Source organism: Erpetoichthys calabaricus, chromosome 8, assembly GCF_900747795.2.
Source record: "Erpetoichthys calabaricus chromosome 8, fErpCal1.3, whole genome shotgun sequence".
In the NCBI taxonomy this organism is placed as follows: Eukaryota; Metazoa; Chordata; class Cladistia; order Polypteriformes; family Polypteridae; genus Erpetoichthys; species Erpetoichthys calabaricus.
The window spans coordinates 192,570,032-192,593,105 of NC_041401.2; the positions used below are offsets into that span (position 1 = coordinate 192,570,032).

The following is a 23,074-nucleotide window of genomic DNA, read 5'->3' on the forward strand; positions in this document are numbered from 1 at the left end:
TCTTAAGTCATCAGCTGGGCTCTTGGTGCATATGTGAAAAGAGTGGTGAGCTCAAGAAACAAGGTAGGGGTTTTGGCTCATCAATTCAATGTCTCGTGTTTGTCGTACCATAACAGGACGGAAATGAGTGAAAAGATGTGTGGAGGCCGCTGTTGAACTCTCCATACTCGGGGAAAACATTTGTTCTGCCACTGATGTGGGCGAGAGGTCAGGCAGCATGTTAATTGGGTATCAGAATGCAGTGAGCTCGCAAATCTCTGAAACTCTTGAAAAATCACAAAGCTGTTGCATAATTTGGCATCCCCTGCGATTCCCACTCATGCAACTGTTGGAAGTTCAACATGTTTACAGACTAGAAAATCACGTTGTGTTAAATAGTCGCACTTTTAATGTACCTTTCCATACACCAGTTTTCAATTATTAAAAGCCTGACTACTGAAAAACAGATAATTTTGTTTGGGCTCAGAGCTGCCGTGATGGGCTACTGTATGTGCTTCTGCATTGACCCTGAATTGGATGACGTGGGTTTGGTAATGGAGGGATGATTACAATTACGTTAGTGCTGATGATCAGCTGTGCTGACGTGTGTGTGTGTGTGTGTGTGTGTGTGTGGATGTGTGGGTTTGATAATGGAGGGGTGGTTCCCATTGCACGTTGGTGCTGATGAGTAGCCATGTTGATACGTGTGGATTGACGTGTGTGGATGTGCAGGTTTGATATTTGAGGGATGGTTCCCCTTGTACATTGGTGCTGATGATCAGCTTTGTTGACTTGTGTTGGACGTGTCTTATTGTTATGGGTGGCTTATGTTGTGTGTGCCCACAAAGTATAGTGCCGTCCAATGAGGTCACCGTCACCAAGTCATTAGTGCAATCAGATGTGTGTCAGTGTCTCACAAAATACCCCGGGGGGGGGTAACCCAGCCTGTTAGTTCTCTTTGAGGTCCTCTGTCATCTTTCTTTTGCCTTCTTTTTTTTTTTTTCTTTTTCTTTAATCGGGACACGTTTAGTTTGAAGTCGCCTGCTCCAGACTCTGAATTTAGATCCTCTGCTATTTTTATACCACCAGACTACGAGTGGGAGACGGTCATGAGACACACGGGATCCTGCCGAGCGTTATTGTTTTGGTGTGCCCGTCTTTAGATTAAGAAGATTATAGGTGGCAGATTGACTCAGCCCTGAGGCACGGCTCTAAAATTAGTTGTTTGTGCCTCTTCAAAGACTAGGTGTATCATCCGTGGGTCAACATAAACAGGACTAAGGAAGATAAAAAAAAAAGAAAATACGCTGGCACTAAATACGGACGCTGAAGATCAGCCGCCTGCTGTGGGAGTCCGTGCCATTTGACCTGCCGTGAATCGTTTTCACTGTCATTTTTATTTTCGCCTCATTCCCGGTGAATGCATGATGTTTTCTTCACGTGATTCCAACATTTTAATTGTGCTGTATGCTGAATGGCCAGTTTATTAGGTACACCCCTCCCACCTTCGCTTACATTATCCGATTCCCAGCACACCCCACATCGCCCTGTCGTCTCCGAAGATTAGGAGGTTCCCTTTTTTTGAAGTTTGTATAAGTGGCCAGTTGCTATCACCAAATGTTTTCTATTCTAACACGTCCCCGATGTCGCACGATCAGGATGTGTGCCGTCAATCGGGCAGACGGCCGTTTCTGCCATCTGTTCGTGTTCCGATTGAGTGTATAAATGAGTGATCTTGATATAGTGATATAGTAGTTATTTGTTTTTTGGTTCGAAACTGGCACCGCTGCGAAGATCTGAAAGCTGGTATCGATGCCAAAGGTGATATTTTGGTACTGATCCGACACCAGTCCATGGTGTACAGGTTGAACACAGCAGGTGACAGTCCTATTCCGTCTGGTGCCCCAGTGTTGTTCACACAGCCCTTGAGCCTCACAAGTTGTGGTCTACCTGACGGATAGTCCCACCACCCTGGAGGACACCACAGGCTCAGCCACCTGCCTATCTTCGAGTTTACTCCTTAACATGGTTGGTTGGACAGTGCTGAAGGCACTGGAGAAATCATCATCATCATCCTCCTCCTCAAATAATTGACCAGCTGCACCTCAGAAGTGTTCACTGTAGAAGAACTCTGTATGCTTATTTTGCGTGAAAGTTCCAGTAAACTAAAATGTTTCTGAAAGTTCATGTGTTCATTTATGACCTGCCACGTGAAGGTAAACATTTATTCTAATGCTCTGCCCACACACTCGCAGCCTTGGCAGGCCGTGTGGGCAGAGGCCCTCTAAACTGTGTGCTGATGGGTACTCATCTCAATGCCGGTTCAGTCCATTAGCATCCACGTGGTGTGATTTTTAACAGCCTTACGCAACTCTCTGTGCGCTTCCCACGGTGTCCTCCCCGGCTGAATCTCACAGGATTTGGAAGTCAGGCTTGGAATTGGACTCATGAATTTAATCAGCTCTGCTTTAATTCAATTAAGTGAAGAACAGCAGAGTTTTTCTTGCGTTCTTACACAATAGGTTTTTTTTTTTTTTCTTTCAATCAAACCGTCTTTTTGCTCGTGTTCAAATAAAAAAAACGAAAACCTGAAGTTGGTCTGTGGGTGAACTTCAGGTCAAACCCATGCCGTCAGTGCGGCTCAGAGACATGGCTGATGGTTTCTTTCTTCTCTTGCAGTTTTTCCTTGGCGGATGAAGCATACAGATCCTTGAGAGACCAAGATAAAGACCAGTGCATCCTTATTACAGGCGAGAGTGGCGCTGGGAAGACAGGTACGGTCACAAATGTCCACCCTGTTTCATTTCATACTCTGCTTTACTGCACTGAATTGTACAGGGTGGTCCAGATCTAATTATGCAATTTTCATTACGCTATAACTTAAGTTTATTACATAGAGAATTCACAAAAAAATCTTTTTGTTGCCGATAGATGGCAGCACCTGCCCCGCATTCGTTTATTGCAAGATATTTCGAACAATTCTTTTGTCTTGCATTGTGTTAAAAGTTGCATAATTAGATCTGGACCATCCTATATGTGTTGTACAGAGCCCTGTGTAATGTTTGGGGCAAAGATGTTTTCTTCACCGGGCAATCTAATTTCGGTCACACCACAACACTTTTTCTACACGGTTACTGAAATATGTGCCAATCCCCTTAAGTGAAAGTCTACAGTGGGCACTTTAATCACAATCTCTGAATTGATTTGTACTTTTAAACTGTGAAGCAGAGGGGGAAATCGAAGAAAGGGAGTGCCTACTCTGAACTGGCCTGGTGAGAGCAGGAATGTGGCCTTTAATGGACTGGCGTCCTGTCCTAGGTTGGGCCCTGCTTTGCACCCAGTGTAGTCAGAACAGGATCTGGCCTTTCTAATCCTTTGAAGGTAGTTGGATTGATCGACAGAAAATTTATAATGTCTTTGTCCTTTACGCACAGCCTAACTGATCCATCCATCCATTTTCCAACCCGCTGAATCCAAACACAGGGTCACAGGGGTCTGCTTGAGCCAATCCCAGCCAACACAGGGCACAAGGCATGAATCAATCCTGGGCAGGGTACCAACCCACCGCATGACACACACAAACACACCCACACACCAAGCACACACTAGGGCCAATTTTAGAATCGCCAATCCATCAAACCTGCATGTCTTTGGACTGTGGGAGGAAACCCACGCAGACATCGGGGAGAACATGCAAACTCCATGTAGGGAGGACCCGGGAAGTGAACCTAACTGCGCCACCGTGCCGCCCCAGCCTAACTAATGTCTGTCACATTTAGAATGACCGTCGGGCCCAATACAGGGTGATTATAGAAGAAAAGCCTATGTGAGCAGCACAGATTGATTAGATTGGAAAACGTATGGCAGATTTGACAAGGATATGGAAAAAAAAAAACATTTATTGTGCCAGTTCCTTTATCCAATATTATTTGCGGAACTATAGCACAGGCAATACACAATAGCTTTTTTTTTTTTTTTTTTTAGCCTCCCGAATGGCCTGCTGGGAAACACAAACGTGGCCAGCCACTAGGATGGGGCTAACCAAACAGAAAGATGCACTTAAATTTAACCCTTAAACCTCCACATACTTGGGGGGGGGTTAATGCACCCCTGGATGCCAGATACTTTTTTTGCTTCATTTTTTAAGTAAACATCACAATTCACAAAGAAAAAGGCAAATTTTAATGGAACACACATTTTTTTCATGCAAAGAACATCACAATTACTGCAACACTGATCATTTTACACACTGCCACTGAGCTGTAAAAACTATTAAAAAAAACTACTGCAACAATCTCTGTTATGATATGTACAAGGTGCGACTGACACCATTGATGAAATTCAGTAAATCACCGAGCCAACTGCGCTTGAACTGGCTGCACACAGAGGCCAACGCTGATGCCAGCAGGCTAGCCTAGTGCAGCGGCTCAATCCCAGGGACAGTGATGCTGCAGGGGGGCGCCAGTGGTCATGAGCTGGCTGCTTAACGAATATACGGCACGGACTGATCAGCACTGGCGCGCTGGCAAATTGCACTGGGAACCGACTATAGTCGGTTATGTCGGTTTAATGGTTAACAACAACATTTATTTCTATAGCACATTTTCATACAAAAAGTAGCTCAAAGTGCTTTACATAATGAAGAAAAGAAAAATAAAAGACAAAATAAGAAATTAAAATAAGACAATATTAGTTAACATAGAAAAGGAGTAAGGTCTGATGGCCAGGGTGGACAGAAAAAACAAAAAAAAAACTCCAGACGGCTGGAGAAAAAAATAAAATCTGCAGGGGTTCCAGGCCACGAGACTGCCCAATACCCTCTGGGCATTCTACCTAACATAAATGAAATAGTCCTCTTTGTAGTTAGGGTTCTCACGGAGTCACTTGATGCTGATGGTCATGCAGACTTCTGGCTTTTAATCCATCATTGTTGGAACATCACGGTGCTTTGAGAAACTTTTTGAGAAAGTTACTATTCATCCATTCTGAGATACAAGTTAGACATTGTGTTAGTGAATCAAGAGAATCGGGGTCATCAGGTGCTATTGATAAATACAGCAGTGTGTCATCAGCATAGCTGTGGTAGCTCACGTTGTGCCCTGAGATAATCTGACCTAACGGAAGCATGTAGATTGAGAAGAGCAGCGGACCCAGGATAGAGCCTTGTGGAACACCATATAGGATATCATGTGTCTTTGAGTTGTAATTACCACAACTAACACACTATAACAAGGGTCTGCGATGACGCGGGTTTGGCCCCATCTTGTGTCTGGGAGCCCTTGAACCCAACACCGCCGGTAGTGTTACTGATGAGCTAGACAGTGAGGCAATAACAATGGAGCAAGGGGATGGTGCAAAAGTGCTTTTATTGAAATCAGCAAAATCAAAAGTGTTCAAATAAATAGTGCAGTCAAACCAATAAATAATCCATTAAAAGACGATGAGGTTAAAACGTTGCTGGAAGCAGTCCTTTAAATCAATTACAAGCCCGGTGCTTCTTTTACATTAGCGTCTCACCTGCTCCTCCCATTTTGGGCCCTGCAGCAGGCGAGATGCCCTCTCTGCAGCTGACCTTTCTCTCAATCACTCAGGTCTGGAGGTCTCCCGATCCTAGCTTCGGTGCACTCTCATCCCAGACCGGGATTTAGCTTCTCTCCAACGGCCAGGACTCCCACGCTGGAGATTACATGCTTAAGTCTCCCGACTCCCGCTGTCTTCCATGGCGAGTCACCTTCCTCGCTAGTCACTCCCGCTCTTCTCCAAATGCTCAGCAGGAGCGACTACAATCAACTGCCCTAGGTGTTAGCTGCACTCCTCGCTAAGGCCCACAGTCCAGCTGCACTCGAGCATGCTCTCGCTTGTTCACCTTCGCGCTCTCTCTCTCACACACCGGCTTTCTCCTTACTTCCTTCCAGCATCCTCCATCTCTTTCTCTTTCCGTTCATTTCTTTTTCCTCTCTTCTAGCCGGCTCGCGCTTCTATCTATGTCGAGAGGGCATAGCAGCTGCAGCACATTAGCAGCCCCAGGAACAATCACGGATGTGGGCAGTCTCTCACCTGTGCACTTAGATGAGAAACGCCCACACCGCAGATTGCCCTGAGACCCGCTACAGCCACAACTACCACGCGAGCATGATTATTTATTTATAACTGGCCTTTGCTGAGAGCTGTGGAACCGCTATACCACAGGGTCGAGAACTGCAGTTAGTGAAAACAGAGGGGCTTAACTGTGAACGATGTTGACAGAAGAATTGCCCAAAGTCAATACCCAAGAGACGCATTACCACAAAAACCAAAACGCTAAACTGTTAGCGTTAAGGGGTAAAGGCCTAATGACACTGGCCACCAATAGCTCATACACAAGATGTTTTTTGAGGTAAAAATCCTTCATCTCAGACGCTAAACTGAATACGATGCAGAATTACAAAGCGTAGAATCAGAGATGTGACACATCCGTCTTAGGAATAATGACCCCGATAATGGGTCAACATGCTTTGACAACAATCATTTCGTGTCTGATATCTGATAGGGGACGCTCTTTCTAAGGGATTATCGAGCGTTACGAGAAAAGACCGGAAGACAGTAACGTGAAACGAGAATTGTGATTAGGTGCCAGGCCAGGTCAAAACCAGAGGATCAAAAAGAAACTTGCTCATAAAGTGTTGATTGATGATGAAGGCAGCACAACGTTTTTAGTTGTTGTCATCAAGTATTTTACCAGTGGAGATGCCGTTCTAGCATCGTAGGCTCCAAGCCCAGTCGCTCGTTGGGTGCTGCTAACTTCTTTCAAGTGTTGCTCACTATGCCTAACAGTTATAAGAAGGTCTCCGAGGGAGTAGAGATTTAGGCAAAGTAAGCCAGTGCAACGTGAGACTGCTGGACCGCCACCAGAATTGAAGGTGCCTTAGGCAGGCCCTTGTCCAGTTTGTTGCTGTGCCTGATTCCAGTGACGTAAAGGTGACGACACAGGTTGTGTTTCACTGTCTGGAAGGCACTGGGGGACTAAAATGGAGACCAGAGAAAGTTGTGAAGCTTCTCAACATCTGCTTCTTTAGCCTAATTAAATTTATAATATTTTGAATCATAAAACTTTCTGCAGGAATGTCAAAATTATTATTTTTTTAAAGCTCCCGAGAGATTGTGATGATGATGCCCTTGGCAAGTGATGGTATTGCACAGTTCTTAAAGAGCGAAAACAATGACTTCCCATGTTAAATCAGCCCTTTGAGATTCTGCAGGGTTCGCTATTGAAAGGTTCTGTACTTCAGTTGTGTCGTGTCGACCGACTTGACCGATCAGTCATCTGTGCAGCTATCCATCTTGTGAAGTCCCATAAGTGAGGGTCGTGGGGACCTGGAGCCATTCCAGGCTATAAATGGCACAGAGCGGGTGGTGTGTTTGTTGTTCCTGAGGTACACTCACTGGCCTTCTCACAGGGATGAAAGCTCGTCTTTGGACTTGGTCACCAACCCACACACTAAAACGTCAGTCCATATTGGAGCACAGCCTCTGACTCGCTCACAGCGGTGACCAGTTCATCCAAATAATATGAAAAAAATGAAATATCCATGTGCCAAACAGTAAAAGAAAATGACAGAATGTAAGAGATGGCAATATGGATCAGGAATTACAAACCATATTCCAAAAAAGTTGGGCCAATATGGAACTGACAATAAAAATTAAAAAGGAGTCCTAAAATTACTGTGACTTGTATTTAAACACTGATCATATAAAGACAAGGCTTAAAGACATGCAGGTTAGGTGACTTGACGATCCTAATTTGGCCCTAATATGTGATTGCGGGGTGAGTGAGTGTATGTGTGTTTGCCCTGTGATGGACTGGCACCCTGCCCAGGGTTTGTTCCTGCCTTGCGCCCGGTGCTAGTTGAGAGAGGCTCCTGCAGACCCCTGTAACCCAGTTCAGGATTAACTGGATTATAAAATGACTGACTGACACTTTCATGTTTTAATTAATCGGGTACAGCCCTGCACCAATTTACTGCCCACAGAGTTGAGGCCAATCTTCTCTCTAATTTTTTTTGTTAATGATGAGCGAGAGGTACTTGACGAGTGATTTCTTCAATCCCACTACACTAAATAAGCTTTCAGAGTATCGATCAATCGATCACTGCGAAGGACCAACAAATAAATGCAGAGTTTTCCCTGTGAGGTAATAAACACCACAAAACTTCCCAAACCGAGTGATCGCCATGAAGGCCTGACACATGAACAACCACCGCATGTTCCTTGTAGCGTTTCGAGAATACAGCCGCACGCAGTTCGATTTTGCTGCATGAGAAGGCGGGAAGAGTGTGCAGCATAATAACAGCTGAGTTTCAGTTCCAAAGTGCTATGCACCGGTGACCCGCAGAGCCTCGGCTCCAATGACCTATACACTTCATGTCGGACATACCGGCAAGTGGTCATTCTCAAATGGAAGTGTAAGTCAGGCGATGTACTGTTTGTTGTTTTTGAAGGTATTCGTTTATTCTGAAATTGACTTTCCACAAACGTTGAGACTGGGAATTTATACAAAACGTTTAACTTTAGAACACAATTTCACATGGCAAATATATGTGTGTGCATATATATACCCTGTTTGTGAAGAAAGTACTTTGACTTGAAAAATACCAAACTTATCCTTGAAGTCTTTGTCATATCCAAAATCTCGGACAAGCAGGAAGTGTATGTAAAACCAGAACTGGAATTGCGTGACAGACTCATAAACAAAATAAAGCCAGGGTTGTCATCGGGAACTCAAACGTTTAAACAACCAGCTCAGGTTGTTGGGATCAAAATTGTAACTCGTGAGATGTAGCCAGAGGGTCAGAAAACGAGAAGGATTGAGAAGACGCAAGACAATTGAAAGGCATAAATTGTAATTCGGGAGGGGCTTGAGTTGCCTCAAAAGGTTGCATATTGTAATCTTTCTAGTTAGCCAATAAAAGGCGTCATTTTGCTTAACTACTCACTATATCCATAATGACTAACACGGTACAACCCCCTAGTACTACAGTTAGGGAACAGAAAATAACTTGTTAGCATGGAGTCTCAATCCTTAAACCACCAGAATCAGCTGTAGTCGGTTCCCAATGCAATTTGCCAGCACGTTGGAGCCAACTGTGTTCTGCGACGTATATTCATTGAACTCTGCAGCCGGCTATAGTTGGTTCCCAGCACAATTTGACAGCTCACCGGAGCTGATCAGTCCGTGCCGTACATTTGTTAAGCAGCCAGCTCATGACCACTGGCGCCCCCCTGCAGCACCACTGTCCCAGGGATTGAGCTGCGGCAATACACTAGCCTGCTGGCATCAACGTTGGCCTCTGAGTGTCCATGTGCAGCCAGTTCAAGCGCAGTTTGCTCTGTTATTTACTGAATTTTATCAATGGTGTCAGTTGCACCTTGTATGTATTGTTCCAGTAGTTTTTTTTAATAGCTTTCAGTTCTTTGGCAGTGTATAAAGTGATCAGTGTTGCAGTAATTGTGATGCTCTTGGCATGAAAAAAAGTGTTCCATTAAAATTTCACTTTTTCTTTGTGAATTGTGACATTTACTTAAAAAGTGAAGCAAAAAACTATTTGGCATCCAGTGGTGCATTAAGACTGGAATTACCAGAGCCTACGAAAAAAGTCTGTCCCACCTTAAATCTCTTCGCACCTCTCCATCAGCGTCTTTTGTCCTGTAAATGTGTCGATAAGCAGCAAGCAGCCCGCTATCACATCCCCCACCGCCGAAAAGTTTTCTCAGCTCAAGTCTGTTTACCTGCGTGTCAGTTGCTTGGAGTTGTATAGAGTGAGAAGTCAAGCAAAATGACACCTTTTATAAATACTATATCATTATTTAGAACACATGCATTTCATGTGTGTTCCGTGTCTATAACAATCTATGTACAGTGTAAACATCGTTGAAACAAACGTTTTTCATGTTTTAGTAATAATTGACAAAATGTACACATGAAGTGTTTCATTTACTATTTTAGAATAAAAACATACATTTGATAGCAGGTTGCTTGCTGCTTATCGACACATTTATAGGACAAAAGACGCTGATGGAGAGGTGCGAAGTGATTTAAGGTGGGACAGATCTACGAGTTTTTTCGTAGGCTCTGGTAATTCTAGTGTTAACCCCTAAGTATGTGGCAGTTTAAGGGTTAACCACAGTATCTTAAACTATGGGTCACGACCCTAAATGGGTTGTGGATTGCTGCTGTTGGGCTGCATGTGGTTGCAACTCACCGTTGCATTTAATCAGAGATGGTCATGTATGGTTTGCAAATTGTTTTGCGATGGGTTGCCGGGATTTGTTTAAGCAGTCAACCTTGTTCTGCCATGACATCTGCATCAGTTCTCCAAGGACAGACAGGTATCATGGACTGGGTCTTAAAGACGCTTACAAGGGCAAGATTGGGTCACGAGAACAACAGGAACTCTGATCTAAACCAAAGCAGCAGGAGTTAACACTTCAGTCATAATTCTTTACCGTATCCACAAACTGCCGTCTGTCCTACTTAACAATGGCATAGCAACCCTCAAAAAGAGCGGTCTCGTACTGATGCCACAGGAGATTGTGATTTTAAATTTAATAATGTTAAAAATACGTCCAATCGGAAAACAATCGTAACCATCAAAATCCTTGATTCTTCCCCGTAAATAGAGTTTCAACTATTTTTTTTTTTTTAAAACCATGGACTAGTAGAAGCACACACCAGATTATGACAGGTGTCTGCCATCAAGAAGTGCTGTTGATTCACTTCCACCTCTGGTGGAACTTCACGGTGGTCTATACGTCTGTCCCAGGAGTATGCAGGCGGACATCACAGGGAAGACATGGGAATATCACTCCACCTCGGCCGCACCAGGGAAGCCATAATAAGTAACGAAACTTCTCGAGGAGAAGTGTGGTAACCACACAAACAAAGCACCCCTCAGTGTTTGAAAGGCCCACAGACAAACTGTTGTTTAGCAAGATAAAAAGAAATCTATATTCTGCTTAAAAAAACAAAGAAAAAAAAAAAAGCAGATCCTTCGACAAATGGAATGCAAGGAATCTTTCGCCCCTGTAATGCTTGCAGGCAATCCCTGGAATTTGTCAGCAGATTGTTGGGTTGAAGACCTGTGTCAATAAAACCCCCAAACAATTAACTGAGGTCGAGACCACATTATCATTCCTGGGAATTTCTTGGTTCTGGATACGGATGAAATGACATAAGACGACTGGGCGAAGCATGTAAAATATCGGCTTGTTCTCAGATAGGCTGGCGCGACCCATTTGTGAGAATTACAGTTATCTGAATGGGGGTTCAGAACAATCACGGTCAGATTTCAGCTTTTGATGTAGACCTTCTGTCCAGTGGCGTTTTTGGTATGATAATTGTGGTGGGGCCATACCAGACAGTTACCGTGTTAATGTTCACTTCAATATCCCAGTTATTCAAAGAAACCTGATTTCTGAAATGCCATATAAACTCTTACTGGCCTCTGAGAAACCCTATTATCAGAGACCAGTAATGGCGCACTGCACAATAACGTGCAGTGAATCCACTTGACTTGACCATTCCTAGTTTTCCTCCTCTTTCTCTTTACGTTTATCATTTGTTTGTTCAGAGGTTCTGCTTCCAGAGCAGCTCTTCTTTTCTTCACCCTAGCAGCCTGCTTCTTCTCTTCTTTCATCGGCATCTTTTCGCGTTAAAGCTGATTTAAGTCCATGTTTGTTTGTGTTGCAATTTACTTAAGTGCCAGCTTAAGTGAAAAATTAAGGAAAACGCACTAAGTCTTCAGTCTGCCTCAAGAATGATTTAAGAAATGAAGAGGCAGGGATAAGAACGGCGAAGGTGGTAGGGAATGAGAACGACACCCGTACGTATGCACCACATGGCCGCCCTGCTGGCCGCTGCTGAGAGTTGATTCTTCAATATAATAAAAATAAAAAGAGGGAATAACCTTGGAACTCAATCATCAACCTGAAAGCAGACCGTAGACGTCACGTACTATATGTGTACCAAATTTCAGGTCAATAGTTCAAACGGTTTGTGAGCTACAGGTGATTTAAAATCCTGGACAGACAAACGGTTGCGTATTATATATAAAGATAATTGGATTATTCAAGGAGAAATTTGTGTGTCCATGTACACCTTTAACCGGATTTCCGTTAGGGATTTTGTCGTCTGTGCATGTCTGTTGTCCGATTGTCGGACTGCGTATTTATTTGCTTCACATATGCTTTCAGCAACCATGAGTAGGGACATCCTCAAAATAAGTTTCCTGAGGCCAACTCCCTCATTCCTGCTGCTTCCCTCGACATCTGTGGAACCACTGTCTTCCTCTCACACCCCTCCTTGCCATAACTGGGTTTGCTAGGAGGCTAACTGATCATCCCAGCTCCTTACAACTGTTCAGTGGGGAAACAATCCACCCTGTAGGAGGTGCTGTTCCCCTCTCTCCTTCATGGATTCACTGACCACTCTGCCTCCACGACACTGCGCTGGCTCACAATTACCAAACTGATTCTGCCTTTGCTTTCCTCGTCAATCTCATCTTCCCCCTGCCTTCCTCAGGCACCTTTATCCTTCTATTGGGCGAACGTGCTGCTATCATGGACTCCAAAGTGCTAGTGAGGTGCTCATCTACACATGAATGCTTAGCCATTCAATTATTCACTTAACTCCCCAGAGCTGCTCTGCCATGCTACCCCACGGACCTAACGCGTCTCATCATAGTCGGTCATGGCAACCTTTAAGGGAGCAAACAATACTGGACATTTCAGACCTCTTTGCCGGAATGTGCTGAATGGGAAAAAGCTCAAACTGGAAAAGAAAAAAGGGCCAAAAGGCTGCCCTCACTCTAATACGGGTGAGGACCTTTCGATTCCCGTGGCTAAACTGGAGAGCTCGGGTTGCATGTTCTCACACAGACATAGACAAGTGTATAGAGGACACTGCAGGGCCAATGAGTCCACCCCTTAACTGGAAAGAGGCTGACAGCATCCAGCATTAGGACCACGTCACAGGTTACGAGAAGCGCAGTCTTTTTGGTAAGAAATGATGTTGAGCATATGATGTAAAATTTGGAAGGAAAAAATTACTATGAAGACCAAGCTGTGAGGGTATTTCATGCTTTTAATAAGGAATCAAATTACTTCATGTATCCATCCATCCATTATCCAACCTGCTATATCCTAACTACAGGGAGCCAATCCCAACCAACACAGGGCACAAGGCATGAAACAAACCCCGGACAGGGTGCCAGCCCACTTCAGGACGCACACACTAGGAACAATTTAGAATCGCCAATGCACCTAACCTGCATGTCTTTGGACTGTGGGAGGAAACCAGAGCACCTGGAGGAAACCCACACAGACACGGGGAGAACATGCAAACTCCACGCAGGGAGGACCCGGGAAGCGAACCCGGGTCTCCTAACTGCAAGGCAGCAGCGCTACCAACTGTGTCACCGTGCCGCCCATTACTTCATGCAGCCTATTACTTTTTTTTTTTTCACACCATTCCTGTGCCCCTGTGTTCTGCAATTCTAAACTAATAGGATGTAATTCAATAAAATAACAAAAAAGTTCTTTATGAAGCCAGTTCTTAATGCAATTGATAAAATAATAACCAAGTCCTTAATTCTAGCCAAATCCAGCACCCTGTGAGCTAATAGAATATCCTTTAACCTCTTAAATAGCTCTTCTGACTTGGAGTTTTGTGTGACTAGGTGGTCCACACCTTTTCCTGTTGCAAATTCCCACACAAAAGTCTCCTCACACAAACCTTCAGGGATATAAACATGCGACACCGAATCCTCTATCCATCCCACAGAAGATAAAAGGTGCCTACTATTGTTACCACTCGGAGTTGTCCATTATCGCAGAGCGATTCAGCATGATGGGAAAGGCTGAGGTTAACACACCAGGCAAAGTCTTTGTGCATATTGTTTTTTCACAAAGAATACCCACAACTTTGTTTCTAAGAAAGATGCTGGGCAATCCTAATGTGATATCTTGGAAAGTTCCAGAAGGTCCGTCACAAAGTTATATAGCAAAACTTCAGTTGAGTTCTTGATACCAAGATTGCTTTTAAATAAAATGGCCATCATGATGTCCCATTCTGAAAAGCACACACACACTCTAGAAAATGGCGTCGGTGTCCCCAGCAATGGCTGTGACAGACAAGGAATTCCGTGATATTACAAATATGTCACCCTCACAATTTGAAATGTTAACAATAGTGTTAAGAAATAATACAGCAAATAACAAACAGGAAAATTAACATATTAAGCAAAAACCTTGACAAAATAAGAAGAACATGACATTAATCATGACCAGTGAGCTAATGGAATATTCTTTAACCTTTTTTAGGCAGAAAGGGGTCACACCAAAAAAGTGTTGTCATTTGCTGCCATTGGTGCCATTCCTGAGTGTTTGTTTTCTGAATATTCAGTGATTCATGATGTCTTCCAAGCCCCTCACTTGTTGCACACTTTATTGTGCTGTAAATTTAATTTTATGTTAGTTGTGCTACGTATCTAAGATGGATTGAAATCTTAGTAATCAATATAGAGCTCAGTGTTAATGATTGCAGTGCACCATGCCATGTATGTGTCTCTATAATATGCCATTTTGTATGGGAATCATAAAAGCAGTTTTAGCATGACTGTGATGTCATCTGTTGGAATGACAAATGCAATGCATTTTAATACTCCCCGAATGTATTTTGTAATGCATGTAGTAATAAAATGCATTGCTACAAATGTTTGTGATATGCCATCAGTTGGAATTACAAATGCAATGCATATGTCTCTGTTATTGATATGGGATTCGTAAAAGCGATGTTGTTTGTGACGCGTCATCTTTCAGAATCACAAACGCAATACATTTTATTACTAAAAGTGTTTGTGATACGTCATCTGTTGGAATGACGAGTCATAAGAACTGGTCGCACTTAGACACTTATCCATTTATTAAGGTGGATTTTATACACTTGCCAATTTTATCCTTCAATCTACACTCAGATACTTTATCCAAAGGGAAAATTCCCATACTCCAGCAGCAGCATATTGATTAAAAACAATATTAAATTAAAGAGTGATAATGCAGGTATAACAGACAATAACTTTGTATAATGTTAATGTTTACACCCCCCGGTGGAATTGAACAGTCGCATAGTGTGGGTGAGGAACGATCTCCTCAGTCTGTCAGTGGAGCAGGACGGTGACAGCAGTCTGTCGCTGAAGCTGCTCCTCTGTCTAGAGATGATCCTGTTCAGTGGATGCAGTGGATTCTCCATGATTGACAGGAGTCTGCTCAGCGCCCGTCGCTCTGCCACAGATGTCAAACTGTCCAGCTCCGTGCCAACAATAGAGCCTGCCTTCCTCACCAGTCTGTCCAGGTGTGAGGCGTCCCTCTTCTTTATGCTGCCTCCCCAGCACACCACCGCGTAGAAGAGGGCGCTCGCCACAACCGTCTGATAGAACATCTGCAGCATCTTATTGCAGATGTTGAAGGACGCCAGCCTTCTAAGGAAGTATAGTCGGCTCTGTCCTCTCTTACACAGAGCATCAGTATTGGCAGTCCAGTCCAGTTTATCATCCAGCTGCACTCCCAGGTATTTATAGGTCTGCACCCTCTGCACACAGTCACCTCTGATGATCACAGGGTCCATGAGGGGTCTGGTCCTCCTAAAATCCACCACCAGCTCCTTGGTTCTGCTGGTGTTCAGGTGTAGGTGGTTTGAGTCGCACCATTTAACAAAGTCCTTGATGAGGTTCCTATACTCCTCCTCCTGCCCACACCTGATGCAGCCCACGATAGCAGTGTCATCAGCGAACTTTTGCACGTGGCAGGACTCCGAGTTGTATTGGAAGTCCGATGTATATAGGCTGAACAGGACCAGAGAAAGTACAGTCCACTGCGGCGCTCCTGTGCTGCTGACCACAATGTCAGACCTGCAGTTCCCGAGACGCAATTCCCAATAACCCATCATGACAAAATAAAAGCATCTTAGGAAAGGTTTGCAAATTTATTAAAAATCAAAAACTGAAATCTCTCCTCCAAAGAAGTATTCAGACTGCTATTCCAAATTTTGCTCTGGTCCATCCTGTGTGCATTAATTCTTCTTGAGAGGTTTCTAGAACTGGACTGAAGCCCACCTGTGGCAAACTGAATTGATTGGGCGTCGTTTTGAAAGGCACACATGGACCTGGGTATATAAGATCCCACAATTAGCACTGCACGTCAGGACAAAAAAAAAAAAACAAACCATGAAGACTAAGAAACTCTCTGTAGACCACCAAGACAAATTGTGGTGAGGTATAGACAAGGGCAAGTGGATCAAAGCATTCCTAAAGCTCTGAGTATTACCATGATCACAGTGGCCTCAAGAATTGTGAAACAGAAGGAGTTTGGAACCACCAGGCAGGAGTCTTCCTAGAGTTGGTCATCCCGCCAAACTGAGTAAGTGAGCGGGAATGGCCTTGATAGGGAGGTGACTCTTAACAGAGCTTCAGAAGTCCTCTGCTGAGATGGTAGAACCTGCCTCAGCAGCACTCCAACAATCAGCCTTTTATGGTAGAGTGGCTTGACAGAATCCACTTGTGAGTAAAAAGGCTTACGACAATGTAAAGGTCTCTCAGAGCCCAATCCTGTGTGATTAGATTTTCTATTTGGGGACCACTTTCATTTTCTAGTAGTATTTATTTAATAATTTACCCCAAAAAATCCATGCATCCTTGTGAGGTTATGACTGGATGACTTTGACATGTGGATTATGTGACTCGAGGAATGAGAGATTTTTTTTCATTGACATTTTTGATGTTGTTTGCTGTGGTCCAGTGTTGGTCACTGTAGACGGCTATACTATCAGAAATTTATTGTCTGTCCTCCCTGAAGACATGACATTAAAATGTTTTCCCGACCTTCACTACAAAACACTTAGGGTAAGTGACATATAAAAATATCATTTTTGGGTGGAGTATCTGTTTAAGGTCTTGAAACACAAAGTCACTATATGGTCATAAAAAGTCTTCATTTTAATAACATTCCAGAACAGTTCATAATTATAACCAGATCCCGAGACTCGGAGTGCTAATGGAGCATCCCTTTAACCTTGGGGGGGGTACCTTTTTCAAATGTGGGGGACTGATAATGTTACTGTGTCCCTTTAAACTGGACCACGCCAAACTCTACTATACCTGCTACCACTCCTCACACAATTGTCACCTTGTACTCTCTATCCATCCTACTGAACTTAAGATGACATATAACGCTTGACTGTGGCCAGTGGGGAGAAAAAATAAGCTCTTTTCTGTTCTGTGGCCTGATTCAAATAATTGCCTGTCTGACGTCAGTGTTTTAAAGTAACCGGAGACGTGAGTGCCACTTAAAGACAATCAGAATATAAAGGAGCAGATCTCATTACCCTCTTTATGGTGACCAAGACCAGCTTTTTGTCACTAAGAGCACCTTTCGCCCACTCAGCCTTTAGCTGTGGCCTTGACTACAGCGGCGTAGGCACAGTGAGGTCAGAACACTTCTCATAACTGGTCCACTGCTGTGCCATATTAGAAGGCTGAAGCCCTGCATGTACATTGTTCTCAGTGAGAAATCTGCAACAAGATCAGGGACATGGTCCTTCAGGAAGCAACCTGTGAGAAGGATTTAGGGGATTATGTCGACACAATGTTTTCATCATCTAAGCAATGCCCAGAAGCAATTCAAAAAAAGCCAAATAAAATGTTATAAAGTTTATATTGTAAAACCTGGTGAATATAAATCAAGGGACATTATTTTCAGTGAGGTCACATCTGGAGCCCTGTGGTGGTGGTTCGGTACAAAAATTTTGGCCCAGGTTTGATAACTAGCTTTCAACAACAACAGCCTTTATTTCTATAGGACATTTTCATACACATGATGGAGCTGAAAGTGCTTTACATGATGAAGAAAGAGAAAAAAGACAAATAAGAAAATAAAATTTGGGAACACTAATTAATATAGACAGCTGGAGAAAAAAAAAAAATTTGCAGGGGGTCCGAGGCCACGAGACCACCCAGCCCCCTCTAGGCATTCTATCAATGACCTTGCAATCAGTCCTCATGGTATTCAGGGTTCACATGGAAGAACTTGATGATGGCGGTCATGTGGACTTCTGGACCTCAGTATCGGTTCTAAAACGGATCTGAAGCAAATGGCGGAGAACTACAAAACCCCACCGTCTTACTGTAGCTTGCCTCCTCCTTGAAGTGCAGACGGGCTCCTCCCTATGATGATATGATTGCGCAACACCTCACATCTGATCACTCTTCCCTGCACATCACATATTTTGCATAAAGGTTATAGTTCCTGTTGTGTGATGGGACCACAAGTAGTTCGGCCCCTAAAACATACAAGAACTCACTGGTTCCTGGAAACAAAATTCCTGTGGTGGGACAGTGCCTTATGGAAAAACTTCCTAATGTTAAGGGGAAATTTACCCTTAAACAAGTTTCCAGCTGTTTCCCTATGTTCTTGTGAAGGTCATTTTAAAGTAACAGCAAGGATCCACTGTGCTAATTCCTTTCATAATTTTAAACACATCAATAATATCACCTCTTAATCTCCTTTTATGTGGAATACAAAGTCGTGGAAACTCATACAACACCCTGGTGAGGGCTCACCTAGAGTTTTAGTCTCCAGGCTACAGAAAAAGACATAACGGCATTAGAGGAAGACCAGAGTAGAGCATCCTGACTGATTCTGGACCAGGGAAAGAGAATAAGGAGGACATATTGAACGAGTTGAACCTTCAGTGTAAGCAGACAGAGCTTAAGAAGTGACAATTGAAGTGTTTAGTCCAGTGGATCCCAGCAGTTAGTTTTATCTAAATTCTTTAAAAAGAACATGTGGACATGGTAGGAACTTTTCAAGGGCAAATATTAGGTTTTTCTTCACACAGTGAACCGCAAGGACACAGAATGAATTACCAAGCAATGTGGTAGAGAGTCGTCGTCTTTCCTAAACCCCCTTCCCCCAAAGCTGGTGACAGGGCAGGGTTTCCTCCTTAGACCATACACTACTGTTGGTGTTTTCTCCATGCTGGGCAGTGGCTTTGGTGTCTTGGCGGCTAAGTTGACGGTTCCTCAAATCCTCCTCGATTTGTTTCATCCAGGTCTTTTGTGGTGTGGCTTTTTGCACCTTCCAATTCTGTGGTCGTTTTTGCCATAGAAATTTGTATGGCATCTGGTTCTAGTCCGTTTGGCAGCATAGTCTCCTCCATTGCATCTCCACCTCCACTGTCGGTTGACTAGCGCACCTCTTCAGTATGGTCTCGTTTTGAAGTTGATCTTGGAAAGTGACGCCCAGTATCTGACGTAGGCAACACATTTGAAAGACTGAGTTGATCCTGCTCAGACTGGAGCATAGTCCACGTTTCAGATTCATATAGAAGGACTGGTAGGGTCAACGACCCGTAAAGGTGGATTGTGGTCTTGGAGATGTTTGCCTTTTTCCAAAGGTACGACTTTAACAAAGCGAATGCTGCTGTCTCTTGGCCGATTCTACTGAGCATTTTGGTTGTAGACGTAATCCTTTTTTTCTTGGACAATCAAACCTCTTGCACATTTTCTATTTGGATCCCCTCTAGGTAAATATCCCACAGCAATCCATCTGTAGTTAAGATTTTGGTATTGTCTGGGTTGATCTTCAGACCGTATGGTTTAGAGGCGAGAGCGATGGCATATACCGTGTGGGTGGCATCGGTGTCCAAACTGGCGAATATGAAATAGAGTAGTAGGTCTTTGTGGACCTTCAGATCTCAACATGATGTTATTTTGGAGAGCAGAAATGGACAAGCTAGTTGGGCTGAATGACTTGTCCTCATCCAAATTGATCTAATGCTCTAAAGCCTAGAAACCAGGGATATGACAAAGCCATCCTGATAAAAGATGAACCACCTTGGGTTCTTTTTCTTATGAAAGTAGTCATGTTAAACAGTTTTATAAAGTCTGGAATCATGGTTGCAGTTGCCTCTGGGTGAAGAAAACTCCCATTTGATGCAAATGTGCTTGGAAGTGCCAGAAGAGAAGAGGGTTTCCCTCAACTAGATCTGCTAACCTTAAGTCATTATTATCCCAGGCCCTTAGAAACATGGCTGCATGCACTCAGCTGGATTCCAAGGCTTAGCTGTCAGTGTCGTAAAAGAAAAAGGCTCTCTTCCCTCGGATGGTCTTTCAACTTGACAGATTTAATTCCTTTTGGCTAACCTTTGTTGCTTCGGCTACAGATTTTTTTTTTCCCTTCTGTGTTTGGAATGTGCCTTTCTACTTAGCTGCTTCCCACAGAGCTACAAAATTGCATCTAAGTTAGAGTACGGCAACCCCAAATTCACTTCTGATCATTTTCCTACGCCATCTTGATGCTTCTGTGGTAACTGCTGTTCCAGCAAACACTGAAGAAAACAAGAAATTCACGGGCTGCTAAATATCGGTTGACTACTGCCAATACATATGAACAAGGCTCATAAATATTTGTTGATGGCTTAATTACGATCCTCGCTCTGTGCAACTTGTCAGCTACTGCGATAAAAACTGGAATCCTAGCACGGATCTGAGTGTCCGCTCGGGGTCTGTCTTTTTTTTTTTTTTTTCCCGTTTAATTGAACTTTAAACTGGGCGATTGGTCTGTTCCGACTCGATAACACACAGCATATCAATCAGTTATCAAGAATATTCTCAGATTTTCTTGTCATCTTGTAAATGAAAGACGTGCAACCTCACAACCCCACCTGCAATAATGGAGGGAGGGATGGATGAAAACAAGTCTGGACAGTTAAATCGGAAGAGGCCATGTGTATGAATGTTGGGTGAGTGTGTGCCATCAGTATGGTTAGGCAGGAAGAAACTGAGACCTTTTTGCTTGTACCTTCTGCTACGTTGAGGTGGTAAACGCAGAAAAGTAGAAGGAGAGCTTAGATGAAACTTGACAGTATTTGCATTGTGGATTCTTCTGGTTTTGAATTGATAAATGGAGGGATACATACTCTAAGCTTACCACTAAAGATGGCCACCACAGATGTTTGTGTCATCTGATGAACTGCTAAAATGCAGTGATGTATAAGGTTAGCTGTGAAGAAACACGAATATGTTAGTGGGCACCGCATAGAAAGATGAACTGCTAAATGCAGGCTTGTAGAAGGTTAGCTGTGATGAAACCCAAAAATGTATCATCGTGTCACTTGTTGTGTTGAAGTTTTAATAAGGAATACAGTAATCCCTCGCTATATCGCACTTCGACTTTCGCAGCTTCACTGTATCGCGGATTTTATATGTAAGCATATCTAGTTTCTGCGGACAATGGGTCTTTTTATTTCTGGTACATGCTTCCTCAGTTGGTTTGCCCAGTTGATTTCATACACGGGACACTATTGGCGGATGACTGAGAAGCTACCCAATCAGAGCACGCAGTTAAGTTCCTGTGTGCTGATTGGCTCAGTGACGGTGCGCCGAATTCAATTCCGCTGCGTTAACCGTCGAAGGCTCGTCTCGCTCATTCAGCATCGACATGTTTCGCTGTGTAAAGAGTTAACTTTTGTGTTTATCTTTGTGCATAGTCAAGCCCTTTGTTATGGCTCTAAAACGATCTGCTCCTGCTACTGCTTCAGGGGCCGTGCCCAAGCGCCAACGGAAGATGCTAACGATTGCTGAAAAGGTAAAAGGTTTGGATATGTTTTATTTAAAATGGAAAAGAATATAAGATCTATGGCCGCAGCGTCCTTTAACCAGGGTGCAAAATGAGTTGTAAGTGGACGTAATAAAGTGGTAAGGTTTATAAGAGTGTGGGAAGGGTTTATAAAGCCTTAAAATATATATAAATAGTAAAATAAATATAAGGTCGCTACTTTGCGGATTTTCACCTATCGCGGGGGGCTCTGGAACGTAACCCCCGCGATAGGTAAGGGATGACTGTAAACCTGATGCTTCAGTGCAAGCCATTTTGCTGGACTGAAACTCCAGAAGGGAAACTCTTAATATAAACCATCACAGCTGGCACTGATGCACAACGTCTGCTGTGATGAGCTGCAAAGTGCAGGGGAAATGAGGCCAGCTTGGCAGACACCTGACCCCGTTTTTGGTGGATTCATTCCTTTGATAAGGTACAAAAGCTCACCTAAGGACTACAGACCAGTGTAACTTACTGTATGTCTCAACTCATGAAGACCTTGGTGAGCCTGGACCTGGACTATATAGGTCCTCTAGTTGTAGACCACCTGGAAACACTGCAGTTTGCCTGTTGGGCAAAGATCAGGCTTCTTCACACTTGGACAAAGCTGGCCACGCTGTTAGGATTCTGTTTTTTTTTTTTTTATTTCTCTAGTGACTTCGGTATCATCCAGTCATCCCTGTTAAGGAGTAAACTCTGAGATATGCAAGTGGATGAGCCTGTGGTGTCCTGGATAACCGACTATCTGTTGGGCAGACTGCAGTTTGTGAGGCTCAATCACTGTGTGAACAACACTGGATCACCACAAGGAACAGGCCTGTCTGCTTTTCTCTTCACTCTGTACTCCTCAGATTATAAATATAACAGCAGGTCATGTCACTTGCAGACATTCTCAGATGGTGATGCACTTATGCGGTGAATTGATAAGGGGGGTTGAGATGATGGAGACCATTAGGAATCGTCAGCAACTTAACCAACAAACTGGAAATAGACTTTCACCACACCAAAGAGCCTCTGCGTCCGGTCACTGTTCAGGGAGAGGATATGGAGGTGGTACACTCGTGTACATACTCAATGACAGGTTGGACTTGTCTTATAACACAAATGAGAAAGGGCAGAGCAGGAGACTGGGGTCCTTTTAACATGGGAGGTGACTTCCTTCACATCTTCAACTCTGTGAAGGCCAATGTGGTGTGCTGGGCTGGTAACATCACTTCAAGAGAGGAACACCAAATCCATCAAGCTAACTAAAAGGACAGGTTAAGGGACACACTCTGGACCCCCTGAAAGTCATAGAGGAGGAGAAAATTAAAACAAAACTGAGTGCCATCATGAACAATGCCACACATCCTGCCTGACACATCAACACCTGAGGCCAACAAATCAGCAGAAGTGTGTCAAGAAACAC

At 43.6% G+C, this 23,074-nt stretch overlaps 1 protein-coding gene across 9 annotated transcripts in view; it reads left to right on the top strand.

Moving 5' to 3' along the window:
* The window catches only part of myo1b (myosin IB), a 248,800-nt gene that overhangs the window by 89,127 nt on the left and 136,599 nt on the right, over positions 1-23,074 (top strand). For all 9 annotated transcript variants that reach the window (XM_051930300.1, XM_051930302.1, XM_051930301.1 and 6 more), the window contains exon 4: positions 2,659-2,753. In XM_051930300.1, the coding sequence (XP_051786260.1) occupies positions 2,659-2,753 (95 nt within the window). The remainder of the gene's footprint in view (positions 1-2,658; positions 2,754-23,074) is intronic.